The sequence below is a fragment of the Saccoglossus kowalevskii genome, chromosome 1 (assembly GCF_978046115.1).
Source record: "Saccoglossus kowalevskii chromosome 1, keSacKowa6.1, whole genome shotgun sequence".
Classification (NCBI taxonomy): domain Eukaryota; kingdom Metazoa; phylum Hemichordata; class Enteropneusta; family Harrimaniidae; genus Saccoglossus; species Saccoglossus kowalevskii.
Genome location: NC_140641.1, coordinates 41,873,970 through 41,888,153, shown reverse-complemented (window position 1 = coordinate 41,888,153; position 14,184 = coordinate 41,873,970). Strand labels below are relative to the sequence as shown.

At 34.3% G+C, this 14,184-nt stretch overlaps 1 protein-coding gene across 1 annotated transcript; it reads right to left on the bottom strand.

Moving 5' to 3' along the window:
• Positions 1-3,789: 3,789 nt before the first annotated feature.
• On the bottom strand, positions 3,790-13,981 carry LOC144350710 (trafficking protein particle complex subunit 1-like). Its single transcript, XM_085502114.1, has 6 exons — positions 13,847-13,981; positions 10,426-10,532; positions 10,037-10,107; positions 8,322-8,460; positions 4,980-6,576; positions 3,790-4,486 (listed from the first exon to the last, which is right to left on the bottom strand). Exons 2-5 carry the CDS (start codon positions 10,522-10,524, stop codon positions 6,454-6,456), a joined length of 432 nt encoding a protein of 143 aa, XP_085358240.1. The 5' UTR covers positions 10,525-10,532; positions 13,847-13,981; the 3' UTR covers positions 3,790-4,486; positions 4,980-6,453.
• Positions 13,982-14,184: the final 203 nt, after the last annotated feature.

Below are 14,184 nucleotides of genomic sequence, written 5' to 3'. Positions count from 1 at the left end.
TTTCGATAAATTTGGAGAATTTAGATTTTGTTAATGAAATTATTTCTGCCTTTGCTATATTTTGGGCAAATCATAAGAAAATGATTTTTATTATATTTGATTGAGTTATCATTACAATTCATTTTGGCGTTTTATTTATAGTGTCTTTCCTTGGCTAATTAGTAGTTACTAATTGTAAATATTTTCCTTCATTTACTGTTCATTTATGCAAGGTAAGGCTCCAGTTTGTAAGCTGTTTTAAATTTACATTTCTGTATAAGTTTATTATTATAGTTTTTAAAAGATCCAAGTATGCTCATTTTGCAAGATAATCTTATGTTGCCAATAATTTATTACTTTTAAAATAATGCTCGATTCCAGGCTAGCATATTACTGGTTCATTTGTTTATTTGTTTGTGCGATAGTATTCATTGTTGGAAATTTAGTCAGACATAGATGAGTTTTATGGCAATATTGTAAATGTTTTAGAATATCCAGGAAAACCAATCATATTCTAGACTGTAATTATTACATCAAGGAACATAATACGATCTCTCGAGATGCTTTCATGTGGCACAGTAAGGAGAGTCTATCCCGAGATTCAACTTAATGAGGATGACCACGGCTAAATTGAAATATTGAGATTATGTTTAAAAAGAAATGCTTGCTGATGCTCTTGCTTACGCCAAAAACACCCTATATGTTTCAGTTTAGGAATATCTCTAGTAAAGGCTACATATCAACAAATTTATCATTTACTATTTTAAATTAGTAGACCATTTTATTACATTGTTGTCTTCATTTTCTAATAATACTGATAAATCTGCTCTAACCTCGGCAGCGCACAGGGAAGCGGAATCAAAGGAGACACCAACCCAGTGCCATCGTCAAGATACAGTTTTGCCCTCCTCGCCACTCAGTGTCTTGGTGTAGTCAGTTATTACTGCCAGTACTAGTACCGCCAATCTGTGATGTCTGACCCAACACTTATGTCAGAGCGCGACGTTCAAACCTGTAATGACCTGCACTGTCACACCTTAAGGACGGCTTTCTTGTTAAATGCTGTTACGAGTGTCGAGCTGTCAACTGGAGGTGCTCGGGGAAGTGTTTTCAATTTATCTACAGGCACTAATTTCTGCCTTCCATATGCGGTTTTCGTCTTCACTGTCATTGGTTAGGTCGTGAGAAACGTATTCTTAGGAACTATTTAGAGATATCGTAAAACCAGTTTTTGATGCCTGTTAAGCAAATCAATACCTTCCGCAATCTTTTGATGACGTTATACTTTGCTACCGCCCTGAGTTTCCTCCAAAACATCAATGACTTTTCGATTGATCTTCATTCGCTGTGTGCTGTAATGTGATTCACAGTCAATTCGTCCCAATTCACATTCGTCCCAACACATTCGTCCCACAAGTCGATTCGTCCCAATTCACATTCGTCCCACAAGACGATTCGTCCCATTTCACATTCGTTCCAATTCACATTCGTCCATTTTTTTTAAATTTTTGGTCAGCATTACGATCTTGAGCAGGATCAATTTCTATGCTAACTGTTACTGACACGCTAACTAATAACTCCACGTTGCGTGTACGGTGTATTTGTATTTATTTATTAACTAATAATTCTATGTTGCGTGTAAGGTGTATTTGTATTTATTAACTAATAACACTACGTTGCGTGTACGGTGTATTTGTATTTATTAAATAATAACTCCACGTTGCGTGTACGGTGTATTTGTATTTATTAACTAATAACTCTACGTTGCGTGTACGGTGTATTTGTATTTATTATCTAATAATTCTACGTTGCGTGTAAGGTGTATTTGTATTTATTAACTAATAACACTACGTTGCGTGTACGGTGTATTTGTATTTGTATTTATTAAATAATAACTCCACGTTGCGTGTACGGTGTATTTGTATTTATTAACTAATAACTCTACGTTGCGTGTACGGTGTATTTGCATTTATTAACTAATAATTCTACGTTGCGTGTACGGTGTATTTGTATTTATTAACTAATAACTCTACGTTGCGTGTACGGTGTATTTGTATTTATTAAATAATAACTCCACGTTGCGTGTACGGTGTATTTGTATTTATTAACTAATAACTCTACGTTGCGTGTACGGTGTATTTGTATTTATTTACTAATAACTCTACGTTGCGTGTAAGGTGTATTTGTATTTATTAACTAATAACTTGTACGTTGCGTGTAAGGTGTATTTGTATTTATTAACTAATAACTTGTACGTTGCATGTAAGGTGTAGTTGTATTTATTAACTAATAACTCTACGTTGCACGTAAGGTGTATTTGTATTTATTAACTAATAACTTGTACGTTGCGTGTAAGGTGTATTTGTATTTATTAACTAATAACTTGTACGTTGCATGTAAGGTGTAGTTGTATTTATTAACTAATAACTACGTTGCGTGTACGGTGTATTTGTATTTATTTATTAACTAATAACTCTACGTTGTGTGTAAGGTGTATTTGTATTTATTAACTAATAACTCTACGTTGCGTGTAAGGTGTATTTGTATTTATTAACTAATAACTTGTACGTTGCGTGTAAGGTGTATTTGTATATAACGTCGGCAAAAACAAAATGGCATAACGAACAATTACGCATGCCAGTGCATGACGTGTACGTGAACAGTTCGTTGTTTGGATGTGTTTGTGCTTATTTGGCGAGTTAGTAGTGGGCTAACCTTAAATCTGACGAATCAACTTGTGGGACGAATCGACTTTGGGACGAATCAACTTGTGGGACGAATCGACTCGAGACGAATAGACTTGTGGGACAAATCGACTTGGGACGAATGTGACTTGGGACGAATCGACCGCCCCCCTCATTCGCTGTGTGCTGTAATGCAAGGTTAGCCATAGCTTACTTTGTCTGCTTGTGAGATGCCTAAAGTTCCCCTTTCTGTGAAACCAGTGAATTGATGGATTGCAGCATTTTGGCGTTGTTGCTTTGAAGGAGAGGCTGGGCATCCGTGGCAACGGACTGGTCTTTCATGTCACGGGAACAATGACACGAATCGATAAAATTTAATGAAAGGTGCTGAAAATATACGTGGCAAAGCAAAGACTGATTACACACAAGGCACCACTGTATGTGGGAGCGCCTTCTAGTGACCGTCTAAAGATCCATTTCCTGCTAAACTGCATACCGAAGGAAATGTACTTTGTTTTTTTTTACAGTGTATGTTGATGACCTTAGTGACGCCCTCAAACTTGTCAGAATCAGGTGTAACATGTCTGACAGGTATCTCAAATCATTCAATGTACACTGACGACAATGCGTTTTTGCATTGTCTGTAAAACAGTCTGCTGAAAACTTGTATATTTGCTAGAACTTACAGCATTAATTTCAATTGTAAAAGAATAAATTTATAGGCATGTACTACCCCTGTGTAGTAATGGCTTGGTTCCCAAAGTATATTTAGACAGGGTTAAATTTCAATTTGTAGATGAACATTTATATTCAGAGACAGCTAGTAATGATGTTAATTATGATATGCGAGAAATCTGACAGTCTGCTGCACACTGATGATTTTACTCTTGTTAAAGACCTTTGTTTATACACAATACCTCTATCATAGAAACAGTTGATACAGTTATGTCCAATAGCATGTTCGTTTCAGTATTTCGTACCAAAAATGTATGTAAATAACATGTTGTGATCATGACATTAAACATTTCGTGTGGATGAGTATCACATTCTGTCAGTGTTATTTTATCTTGTATGGTTGTACACTCTCTACTGAACACTTATGAAATAAAAGTAAATGCCATGCTGATTCAGGTATTCAATGCTTTATTAATGCATTTATTTACTGAATATGTAGCGCACATTAAATAATTTATGTAATGTATTTTTCAAATGTTAAGGTAAACAATAGCTTTTGATTTTAAGAAAAATAAATCAATTGAACACACTTCAATCCCAAAACGAAACGCATTTTCTAATCTGTTCATTTCTTTCAAGTCGCTGAGGACACCACAATCTGATTAAAATCTGATGTAGTGTACGGGCTTTAATTATTTTGGCTATAAACTTATTTTAATTTTATTTTTTATTACTTTTGTTATTAATGCCTTTTTATTTTACTTTGATTTTGATTTTTTTTAATTCCGCCCTACATACATCTGATCCGACGCCTACGTAAGTCCCGTTCAAATCTCGCGTAAGTAACAGCCAATCACAGGCCCCCTTTTATAGAGGCTGTCGGTTGCTTACTTTTCAGTGTAGCGATACTCTACGGGCAATCTTTCTGTACATTATATTTTGCCCACTTGAATAAACCATTAATAGAAAATTGCTAGTATATTTTTATTTACAAAAGAAATTCCACAGCATTTTCCAATTTTTGTCATTACATTGAATATTTTGTTCACTTCCAACAAATGTGTACACTTCCTGATACATCTTCGCCAGCCAAGGTTCGTTTATTCAGTCATCGCTTCAATTTTACATCAAACACTGAGCATAATTATCTAGAATGGAAGCAAAAAAATAAGTAAATCGTAATGATTAGAACACTGTAAACAGCTATAGTAAACAATGCAAATTTTAAATTGTATAACGGTCACCGGCCCACGGCATCGACGCAGAAAATTGGAGCAATAAAATATTTCCTGATCAATTGCGATGTGTTCCAAATAAAAAATATTTTATTCCAGTCCAAATCAGCTCAATTACTTTGATAAAGAGTTATTGTATAATGTACAAAATGTTGATACATTTTGATGAATATTTACAGCTACGGCTTCAATACCGTAGACGGTTTTGACCCGATCGTCAACAAAACATCACCCGTCTCCAGGGCAAGCGACTGGAAAAAGACACCGGTGTTCGGTCGAACCGGTGGAAACAAAATCGTCACTCCCAGAATAACTACGCAAAGTAACGATCTAAACTCGAACCATTCGAGCCACAATATAAACATAAAAAAATGACTTTCGTTGCATTTGACAATGATAAACTTACCGAAAAGCCATGTTCTTCTCGGTCCTAACGTCGGTATAATCCGCCATTTTATGTTTGAGTGTGTTTGCCACCTGACTCTGCCCAGTGACGTCATCATGTGCGCTATAGAAGAAGGTCTGTGATTCGTTGACTAAAATCGTCGACAGTGGGTCTCGTTGAAATCTCGTTACATAGGCATCGGCTCAGATGTATGTAGGGCGGAATTTTAAAAAAATCACAAAATCAAAATCAAAGTAAAATAATAAAATAAAAAGGCATTAATAACAAAAGTAATAAAACATAAAATTAAAATAAGTTTATAGCCAAAATAATTAAAGCCCGTACACTACATCAGATTTTAATCAGATTGAGGACACCAGGAAAAGGGGAAGTAGTATTTCGTCTTCTATACTTTGTAGGTGCAAGGTATAAAGTTGAAGCGGAGATGACTTATTCTTCAATAATTGAAAAAGTAGGCACAGAGTTTGAACAGATTATATTAACCACAGCAACTGGAGCCTCTGAAAGACCGACACGGTATATAAACAGGCGCGGGCGGAGTTTATTATTCAAATGAAGTCGCCCTCACCCACATCAACAATGGTGACTAAAAGCTCCACTGAGCTATTAGATTTTAGGTGTGTATTAGAAAGATTGTGTCAATGTAAAGTGTTCGTAAGGAAATGACAAAACGTATACATCATTTGTATTTATGTAAAGGGGTATAAATTCAGCACTGTATACTGGGAATATCGATATATCCAATTGCTGAAACTTTCAAATTTATCTTTTTTTTTGTGGTATATAATCAAAACACTCACTTGAACCTGTGGGTTTACAGGTCTGATTTTGATTAATCCTGTCAGCCATGGTTGAAATCTTGGTGTGCAAGATCTGATTTTGATTAATCCTGTCAGCCATGGTTGAAATCTTGGTGTGTAACATCTGATTTTGATTAATCCTGTCAGTCATGGTTGAAATCTTGGTGTGCAAGATCTGATTTTGATTAATCCTGTCAGCCATGGTTGAAATCTTGGTGTGCAAGATCTGATTTTGATTAATCCTGTCAGCCATGGTTGAAATCTTGGTGTGCAAGATCTGATTTTGATTAATCCTGTCAGCCATGGTTGAAATCTTGGTGTGCAAGATCTGATTTTGATTAATCCTGTCAGCCATGGTTGAAATCTTGGTGTGCAAGATCTGATTTTGATTAATCCTGTCAGTCATGGTTGAAATCTTGGTGTGCAAGATCTGATTTTGATTAATCCTGTCAGTCATGGTTGAAATCTTGGTGTGTAAGATCTGATTTTGATTAATCCTGTCAGTCATGGTTGAAATCTTGGTGTGCAAGATCTGATTTTGATTAATCCTGTCAGTCATGGTTGATTCAAAGCAAGAATAAAAAAAAATACTTTGAAGGTGTGCAGGCTGTGGGTTTTTAATTCAGTTCCATTTTGTAGACAAAATTGTGGGTGTCAGTTATGTAATAAATTGATTATTTCATTTGAAAGAATGGCAGTCCTTTCACAAAATTATCAAGCTTGACTTTGAACAATTCACTTGAGATGGGTTCTCCCAGTTGACACATTGGATTCTTGACAACATATTCTACATAAATCTGTAAGACACAAAATTGATGGTTCAATGAAAGTATTTACTTCAAGTAAGAAGAAGACCCTGGGGAACAATGTCACAATCTGATGTAATATTTCAATTGATTCTACCTGGCTGTATATTTGATGTAATATGTCAACTGATTTTACCTGGCTGTATATTTGATGTAATATGTCAATTGATTCTTACTTGGCTGTATATTTGATGTAATATGTCAATTGATTCTTACCTGGCTGTATATTTGATGTAATATGTCAATTGATTCTTACCTGGCTGTATATTTGATGTAATATTTCAATTGATTCTTACCTGACTGTATATTTGATGTAATATGTCAATTGATTCTTACCTGGCTGTATATTTGATGTAATATTTCAATTGATTCTTACCTGGCTGTATATTTGATGTAATATGTCAATTGATTCTTACCTGGCTGTATATTTGATGTAATATGCAAATTGATTCTTACCTGGCTGTATATTTGATGTAATATGCAAATTGATTCTTACCTGGCTGTATATTTGATGTAATATGCAAATTGATTCTTACCTGGCTGTATATTTGATGTAATATGTCAATTGATTCTTACCTGGCTGTATATTTGATGTAATATTTCAATTGATTCTTACCTGGCTGTATATTTGATGTAATATTTCAATTGATTCTTACCTGGCTGTATATTTGATGTAATATGCAAATTGATTCCTACCTGGCTGTATATTTGATGTAATATGTCAATTGATTCTTACCTGGCTGTATATTTGATGTTATATTTCAATTGATTCTTACCTGGCTGTATATTTGATGTAATATGCAAATTGATTCTTACCTGGCTGTATATTTGATGTAATATGTCAATTGATTCTTACCTGACTGTATATTTGATGTAATATGTCAATTGATTCTTACCTGGCTGTATATTTGATGTAATATGTCAATTGATTCTTACCTGGCTGTATATTTGATGTAATATGTCAATTGATTCTTACCTGGCTGTATATTTGATGTAATATTTCAATTGATTCTTACCTGGCTGTATATTTGATGTAATATGCAAATTGATTCTTACCTGGCTGTATATTTGATGTAATATGTCAATTGATTCTTACCTGACTGTATATTTGATGTAATATGTCAATTGATTCTTACCTGGCTGTATATTTGATGTAATATGTCAATTGATTCTTACCTGGCTGTATATTTGATGTAATATGTCAATTGATTCTTACCTGGCTGTATATTTGATGTAATATTTCAATTGATTCTTACCTGGCTGTATAATTGATGTAATATGTCAATTGATTCTTACCTGGCTGTATATTTGATGTAATATGTCAATTGATTCTTACCTGACTGTATATTTGATGTAATATGTCAATTGATTCTTACCTGGCTGTATATTTGATGTAATATTTCAATTGATTCTTACCTGGCTGTATATTTGATGTAATATGTCAATTGATTCTTACCTGGCTGTATATTTGATGTAATATTTCAATTGATTCTTACCTGGCTGTATATTTGATGTAATATGTCAATTGATTCTTACCTGGCTGTATATTTGATGTAATATGTCAATTGATTATTACCTGACTGTATATTTGAAGTAATATGTCAATTGATTCTTACCTGGCTGTATATTTGATGTAATATGCAAATTGATTCTTACCTGGCTGTATATTTGATGTAATATGTCAATTGATTCTTACCTGGCTGTATATTTGATGTAATATGTCAATTGATTCTTACCTGGCTGTATATTTGATGTAATATATCCTTTGTACTTGGTACATTTAAATCTGTGTTGAGTATAAACTTCAATCCACTAGGTGTTTCATAAAAATGTAACTTGTATTTGTTTGTTTTAAAATTTAAAAATCCATCCTTGCTGTTTATAAATATTAAGGGAAATGAAATAAAAGTTTACTGATGTAGGCTGTCACTCTGGAGAGATTGAGTTGTTGTCACAGTGGAAGGAATGAGGTGTTGTCACTGTGAAAGGAATGAGTTGTTGTCACAGTGGAGGGACGGAGGTGTTGTCACAGTGGAGGGATGGAGGTATTGTCACTGTAGAGGGAGTGAAGTGTTGTCACAGTGGAGGGAGTGAGGTAATGTCACTGTTGAGGGACTGAGGTTTTAATAGTACCCAAGTTCAACAACTCAAGTTATAAGATATGGCTGTGAAATAGAGTGTTCCTCTTATATCATAAAATGAACAAAATAGAGGTCCACACAGGCTATAATTGAACCAGCAGTTGATGTCAAAAGCATTTTTGAAAGAAATGGCAAAAATATTCACTTAAACTAGAGAAAGTATCGTCACAACACAAAATATTCAAATAGAGGTCCACCCAAGGAACATACATGTATATACCAAGTACTGTATTAAGGAAATTTGAGTAGCTGTTTTCAAAATTAGAATTTTCACCTAAAATTACAAAAATATTCAAATAGAGAATTGAAAATATCACCATGAAATGATCAAATCTTATAGAGGTCATGTTCTCAGGGTTGCTTCTAATTTGCATACCAATTAACAGTATAGTTAAACAAAATTTACTGTATACAGTAAAACACATTTAGTTAATTAAAATGGGATATATTGCCAAAAATATACTACATGTAGTTAATATTGTTAATTGTTTATAATTATATACAATTCATATTTAGAGTTTTGAAAAAAAAAAAATTATAACTACCGGTATGAAATCATCATTAAAATTGTGAATCCTTTGTTTTACTACTCCCTTAATAGCTTTGCGCATGTGCTGGTAATTTGTATAGGAACTACCCATCTCAGTCTGAGTCTGTTATTAATTTTCCTGCTCAAAATGAAGGTTAATTATGCTAGCTAAACATTAAAACTGTACCCCTGACTTAATCAGTACCGAAATAAATAGCTGATGTGTCTCTGGTGACAGAGGTTTGATTTACCAATAAACTTCCTTCATTGTGTCTGGTCTTCCAGGCCAATGATAGAGGTCGGTCACGGATGTAGTCATTTCTCCAGCACTCTCGGGTATTAGTTTTACGTCACGGCTAATTAAAAAGTGAAGACAGATTCATTGACTGAATTACTTCTCAATTTCATCACTGCTTTCAAGAAGTCTCAGTTGGCCAAACTTGACTTGTGTTTTTCCTATAATTCTAGTCTAGTGTGTCATGTTTATTTGCTTTCTACTTTTGAACTCAACAAAAACCAAGCTTCACACTTCCTTTCAGTCCGCTAGCAAGTGGCAATTCTGTTTTTTTTGTTATGTTTAACATGTTAATGAATGAACACCAGAAACAGTAAACGTGCATAACAGATTCACAATAAACTTGGTGGGATTTCTTCAGTGTTGTGGTCAAGCCATCAGCGTTGTGAGCAATCTCTTAAAGTAGCGGCAAAAATTATAGAGTAGCGGCCTCGCTACACTAAAACTTCCTGTTATCTTTGAAGACAGCAGAACTAAAAAGGATACTAATCAGCAGGTGACATTCTACTGATAAAAGACTTGATAGAAAATATCATTCCATACATCAACTTAAATTCCTGCAAGACAATGTGAACAAAATATTAATACACTATTTAGACAAGCTTTTCTTTGCAAATATCAATTAAATTTCCCATCATAAAATTGAGTCAATGAATACCAAGTCTATTATTCTCTCTGTCATCTTCAAAACTTGTCATTTCCTTCAAAGATTAATAAATACAGACATCCATCAATTACTTCTCGGTTGACCAAACAACATATATTTTATTGAAACATGTTAAAGATTAGGCAAAATATACCATCATTATTAACCATGGTCTTATCACACCACTTACACTGACCTCGTTAATAATTATTTAATTACATTTTCTCACCTCGTCTTTGGACATTCCTGCTTGTTTTCTACGATTCCATTCATGATAAAATAAGCATGTACCATTACGATCAAATATATACAAATTGTACACAGTCATTGCAGCCTCTACAAGAAAACACAATGATTATATTATTGCATCAAAGATGCATGTAGATGTATACTCACAAATGAGTGTTATATTAATACAAAATGTAACACAGCAATAGTGATAGTATCACATATTCATATAATACAAAGTGTTATGAACATAGCAGACAAAGTGACAAGCATGTGTGTTATACATGTAAATAGTAATTTTAGGAAAATATTAATTAACATGTTCAAATTTTTGGTTTGTGTAACTAAGCATAATTTTAAAGTTATTGGTGCTATTGGTTCATTAAGCTAAGCTTAATTTTAGTTTAAACTTATTATATTTTAAACATCAAATTAGGAATATAACATTTTCAGTATGCCTCCAATATTTATGAATGTTTTATAAATTTCAGATGTCATTAAAAAAAATTAACCACTAACATATATACTATACAATACTAGTACTATAATACTACAATGTACACTAGTGTATACTAAATGTATAGAATATAATTTTGGTGCATGGCAGTAAATTGGCTACTGAATGAAAAAGATATGTAAAGACAAATGGGTAATGACCATTATTGATTGGCTTCCACAGCCAATGAAAGTCTCTTCTTTGCATCTGACAGATATGTGTGAGGATCTTCTGAGGTAATGTTTAAAGTATTTCCATAAAAACAATTCATACTTTTGTGAAACTGAATGTATTTGCTTTGTACATGTACTTTTCTCAATGTGTGAAAACTAAGATGATCGATGCTAACAATTAATTCTTACACCACATACCATGATGGTAAAAGGCAGAATATGATACTGTATGAGGAATATAAGGCTGAATCTGAGGCTGTCATCTTGCTTATGATTTTCTTGGCAACTTTGATTATCAAGGCACTGCAATCATTTGGATTATGGATTTGTTTTGGCACTATGTCTGACTTTTGAATGTTTTTAAAAACTCCGATAGAGTTGAGTCCCGACATGGCTCTGATCGTGTTAACGCATCGGGACCCAACTATTGGAGCCGAAATCATGTACTCAATCGTCTTCTTCGAGTAACCTCTTATTTCAATTATGGCGGAGACAACATCTGTCGTAATTTCATGCAATTTCCGGCTAGACGAAGAGGTATGCGTCCCAATATATAGTAACGAATTATTGCGATAAATTGATAGCTCAACGGGAAACAAAAAATGGCGAAATTATGCGACAAAAACTTGAAAGAAAAACTGAACGGAAACTTTTTAAAGACACTAAAGATAAAAATTGTAGAAGCAATTGCGGTACGGTTATTCTTCCATAGTCCCTCTATGATAGCTAGAGAGAATCTGTGATTCTTCCTAGTAATTTAGATATCACTACAGTTGAATAGTTACAAAATGGTAATTTTGCATGACAATAACTTGAGCGAATAGGCTGTATTAAACATTTTAGCTGCCGTGTTTCCTGTTTATTCGAGATACTAGTACCTAAACCATAATACCAGTCATTGTCTTTTCTACTTCCATGCTCAGGCTCGCGACTGTTTTTTTTTTCTCCTAGCTCAACAGCATCGTGTCATGTGACGAAAAAACACATTTTCAGTCACTAATTATTCAAGGTCACTGTTCCGTTCGGCTCTGATCGAACTGAATCAAACTCTGGCAGATCTCTGCTCTCGTTCGGCTCCCGACCGTATGAACGCATTGGAGATAATCTCCTGTTAATCTGTGGGAGGAGCAGTAGTTCGGCTCCGATAGACTGCTGCCGTGTGAACATAGCAATTGACTTGTGAATTAAGTAAGTTTGCTAACTTGCTACGTCAATACTTTTAATACCTACTACAGTGTCGCGCGTGAGGTGGGGGTGAGGTGGGGTGGACTTTGTTGCAATATTATGAATACATGTTTATAAATGAGTGGGAAAACGAAAAAATTAATGAAAAAAAAAATAATATTACTACAGCACTTAAAAAAAAATTCAGAATAAACAGTAGGGATTCTTTAAACAATGACAATAAAGGTATTAACCACAGAAATAAGCTGCGTACTTACACAAAATTAAAAACTAAATTTGTACTTGAAAATTATCTGCTGACAGTAAATAACCCACTACACAGATTATCAATGACCAAACCATAGACGACAAAACCACAGTCACTTGGGGGCTGAAAATCAATAAATACTAATTTTCAATAAAAATCATCCGCTATACGTATATAAATAAACAAGTTGTGAAACACGGCACCTAGTAAATCGACACCCTGTCGTTTTCAAATGTCGATTTCTTACCTTAAAATGCGAAACAAAAAGTGCAGAGGGGGTCAGGTGTTATGTTAATAACCATTGTTCATAATCGCTAACTTGGTTTTATTCAAAACTGCACAAATCGCGAGTTTTCTGGTGATATCCGACAATTTCATGATCGAAAATGGCCAGCAGCCAGAATCAAGGGGGATTCGCACAGAGTTCTGGGTAAATCAAGTGCGCATACTCATTTTCAGCCAATCAGGCGCGCCGTAACAGCGAGTATTTAGTTGATTTACCCAGAACTCTATGCGAATCCCCCTTGATTCTGGCTGCTGGCCATTTTCGATCATGAAATCGTCGGATATCATCAGAAAACGCGGGATTTGTGCAGTTTTGAATAAAACCAAGTTAGCGATTATGAACAATGGTTATTAACGTAACACCTGATCCCCTCTAAAATTTTTGTTTCGCATTTTAAGGTAAAAAATCGACATTTGAAACCGACAGGGTGTCGATTTACTCGGTGCCGTGTTTCTCAACTTGTTTATTTATATACGTATAGCGGATGATTTTTTTTTTGAAAATTAGTATTTATTGATTTTCAGCCCCCAAGTGACTGTGGACAAAACTAAGATTAAGTGCACATGTCTTACAAATTGAAATGGGCAGATACCATAAAGGTTAATATTACTGAAAGAACCTGTCAGTATGCGATACTAATGATATTGGAGATGAAGAGAAGTGACCACCATCCCTTGGGCAGGCAACAAATCATGATACTACCCTAACAGACATGTGTTATTATTATTATTATAAACAGAGATACATTACCTCTGTTATAAACAATATATTATAATATTTACATTGCAATATTGTTAGACGATTCTTTATGACAGCCACAATAATGGCTGATAATAGCGTTTTGGGGTTATTTTTCAGGCCAACATTTTCTTAGAACAGGGTCCATGTTTTGAATTCTGTCAATTTGTTTTGACGTACATCAACATATCACACCCCCTACACCCCGGCCCTTCACACACAATGCTGAAAATATTTGCACAATTACACAAACCAAATCGTGTGTAGGTACGACTTCTAGAACTGTGCCGAATTTACCTTGAAATGGTTAAAAACGTACTCCGGTTTCCTTCATTTACATAAACATGTACGGAACGTTGTTTACTGGCAAAGATATCCACATCTGAAGGGAAATTGTCGACACAGCCACATATCACAAATACGGAAGCGATTTGCTTTCACCTGTGTATCATTTCGCTAGTGAGTCGGTAAGCAAAATAGTGCATGGGAATGACTTAAATATTATTTTTTGTTCATAGGTTAGCAAATACAAACCTATATCTTTCATGTAGTTCTAACATAAAGATTTTCTGGAAAATTTTTGAATCCAGTCACCTGAGTCATAGTATTGATTGAACTTGCTGCGGACTAATACA

Coding starts and splice junctions, on each gene's coding strand:
- LOC144350710 (XM_085502114.1), bottom strand. CDS start 10,524: ATGACTGTGTACAATTTGTATATATTTGATCGTAATGGTACATGCTTA. Junction 10,108..10,425: donor CAGGAATGTCCAAAGACGAG/GTGAGAAAATGT, acceptor ATTGTCTTGCAG/GAATTTAAGTTGATGTATGG. Junction 6,577..8,321: donor TACATCAAATATACAGCCAG/GTAAGAATCAAT, acceptor TGTGTCTTACAG/ATTTATGTAGAATATGTTGT.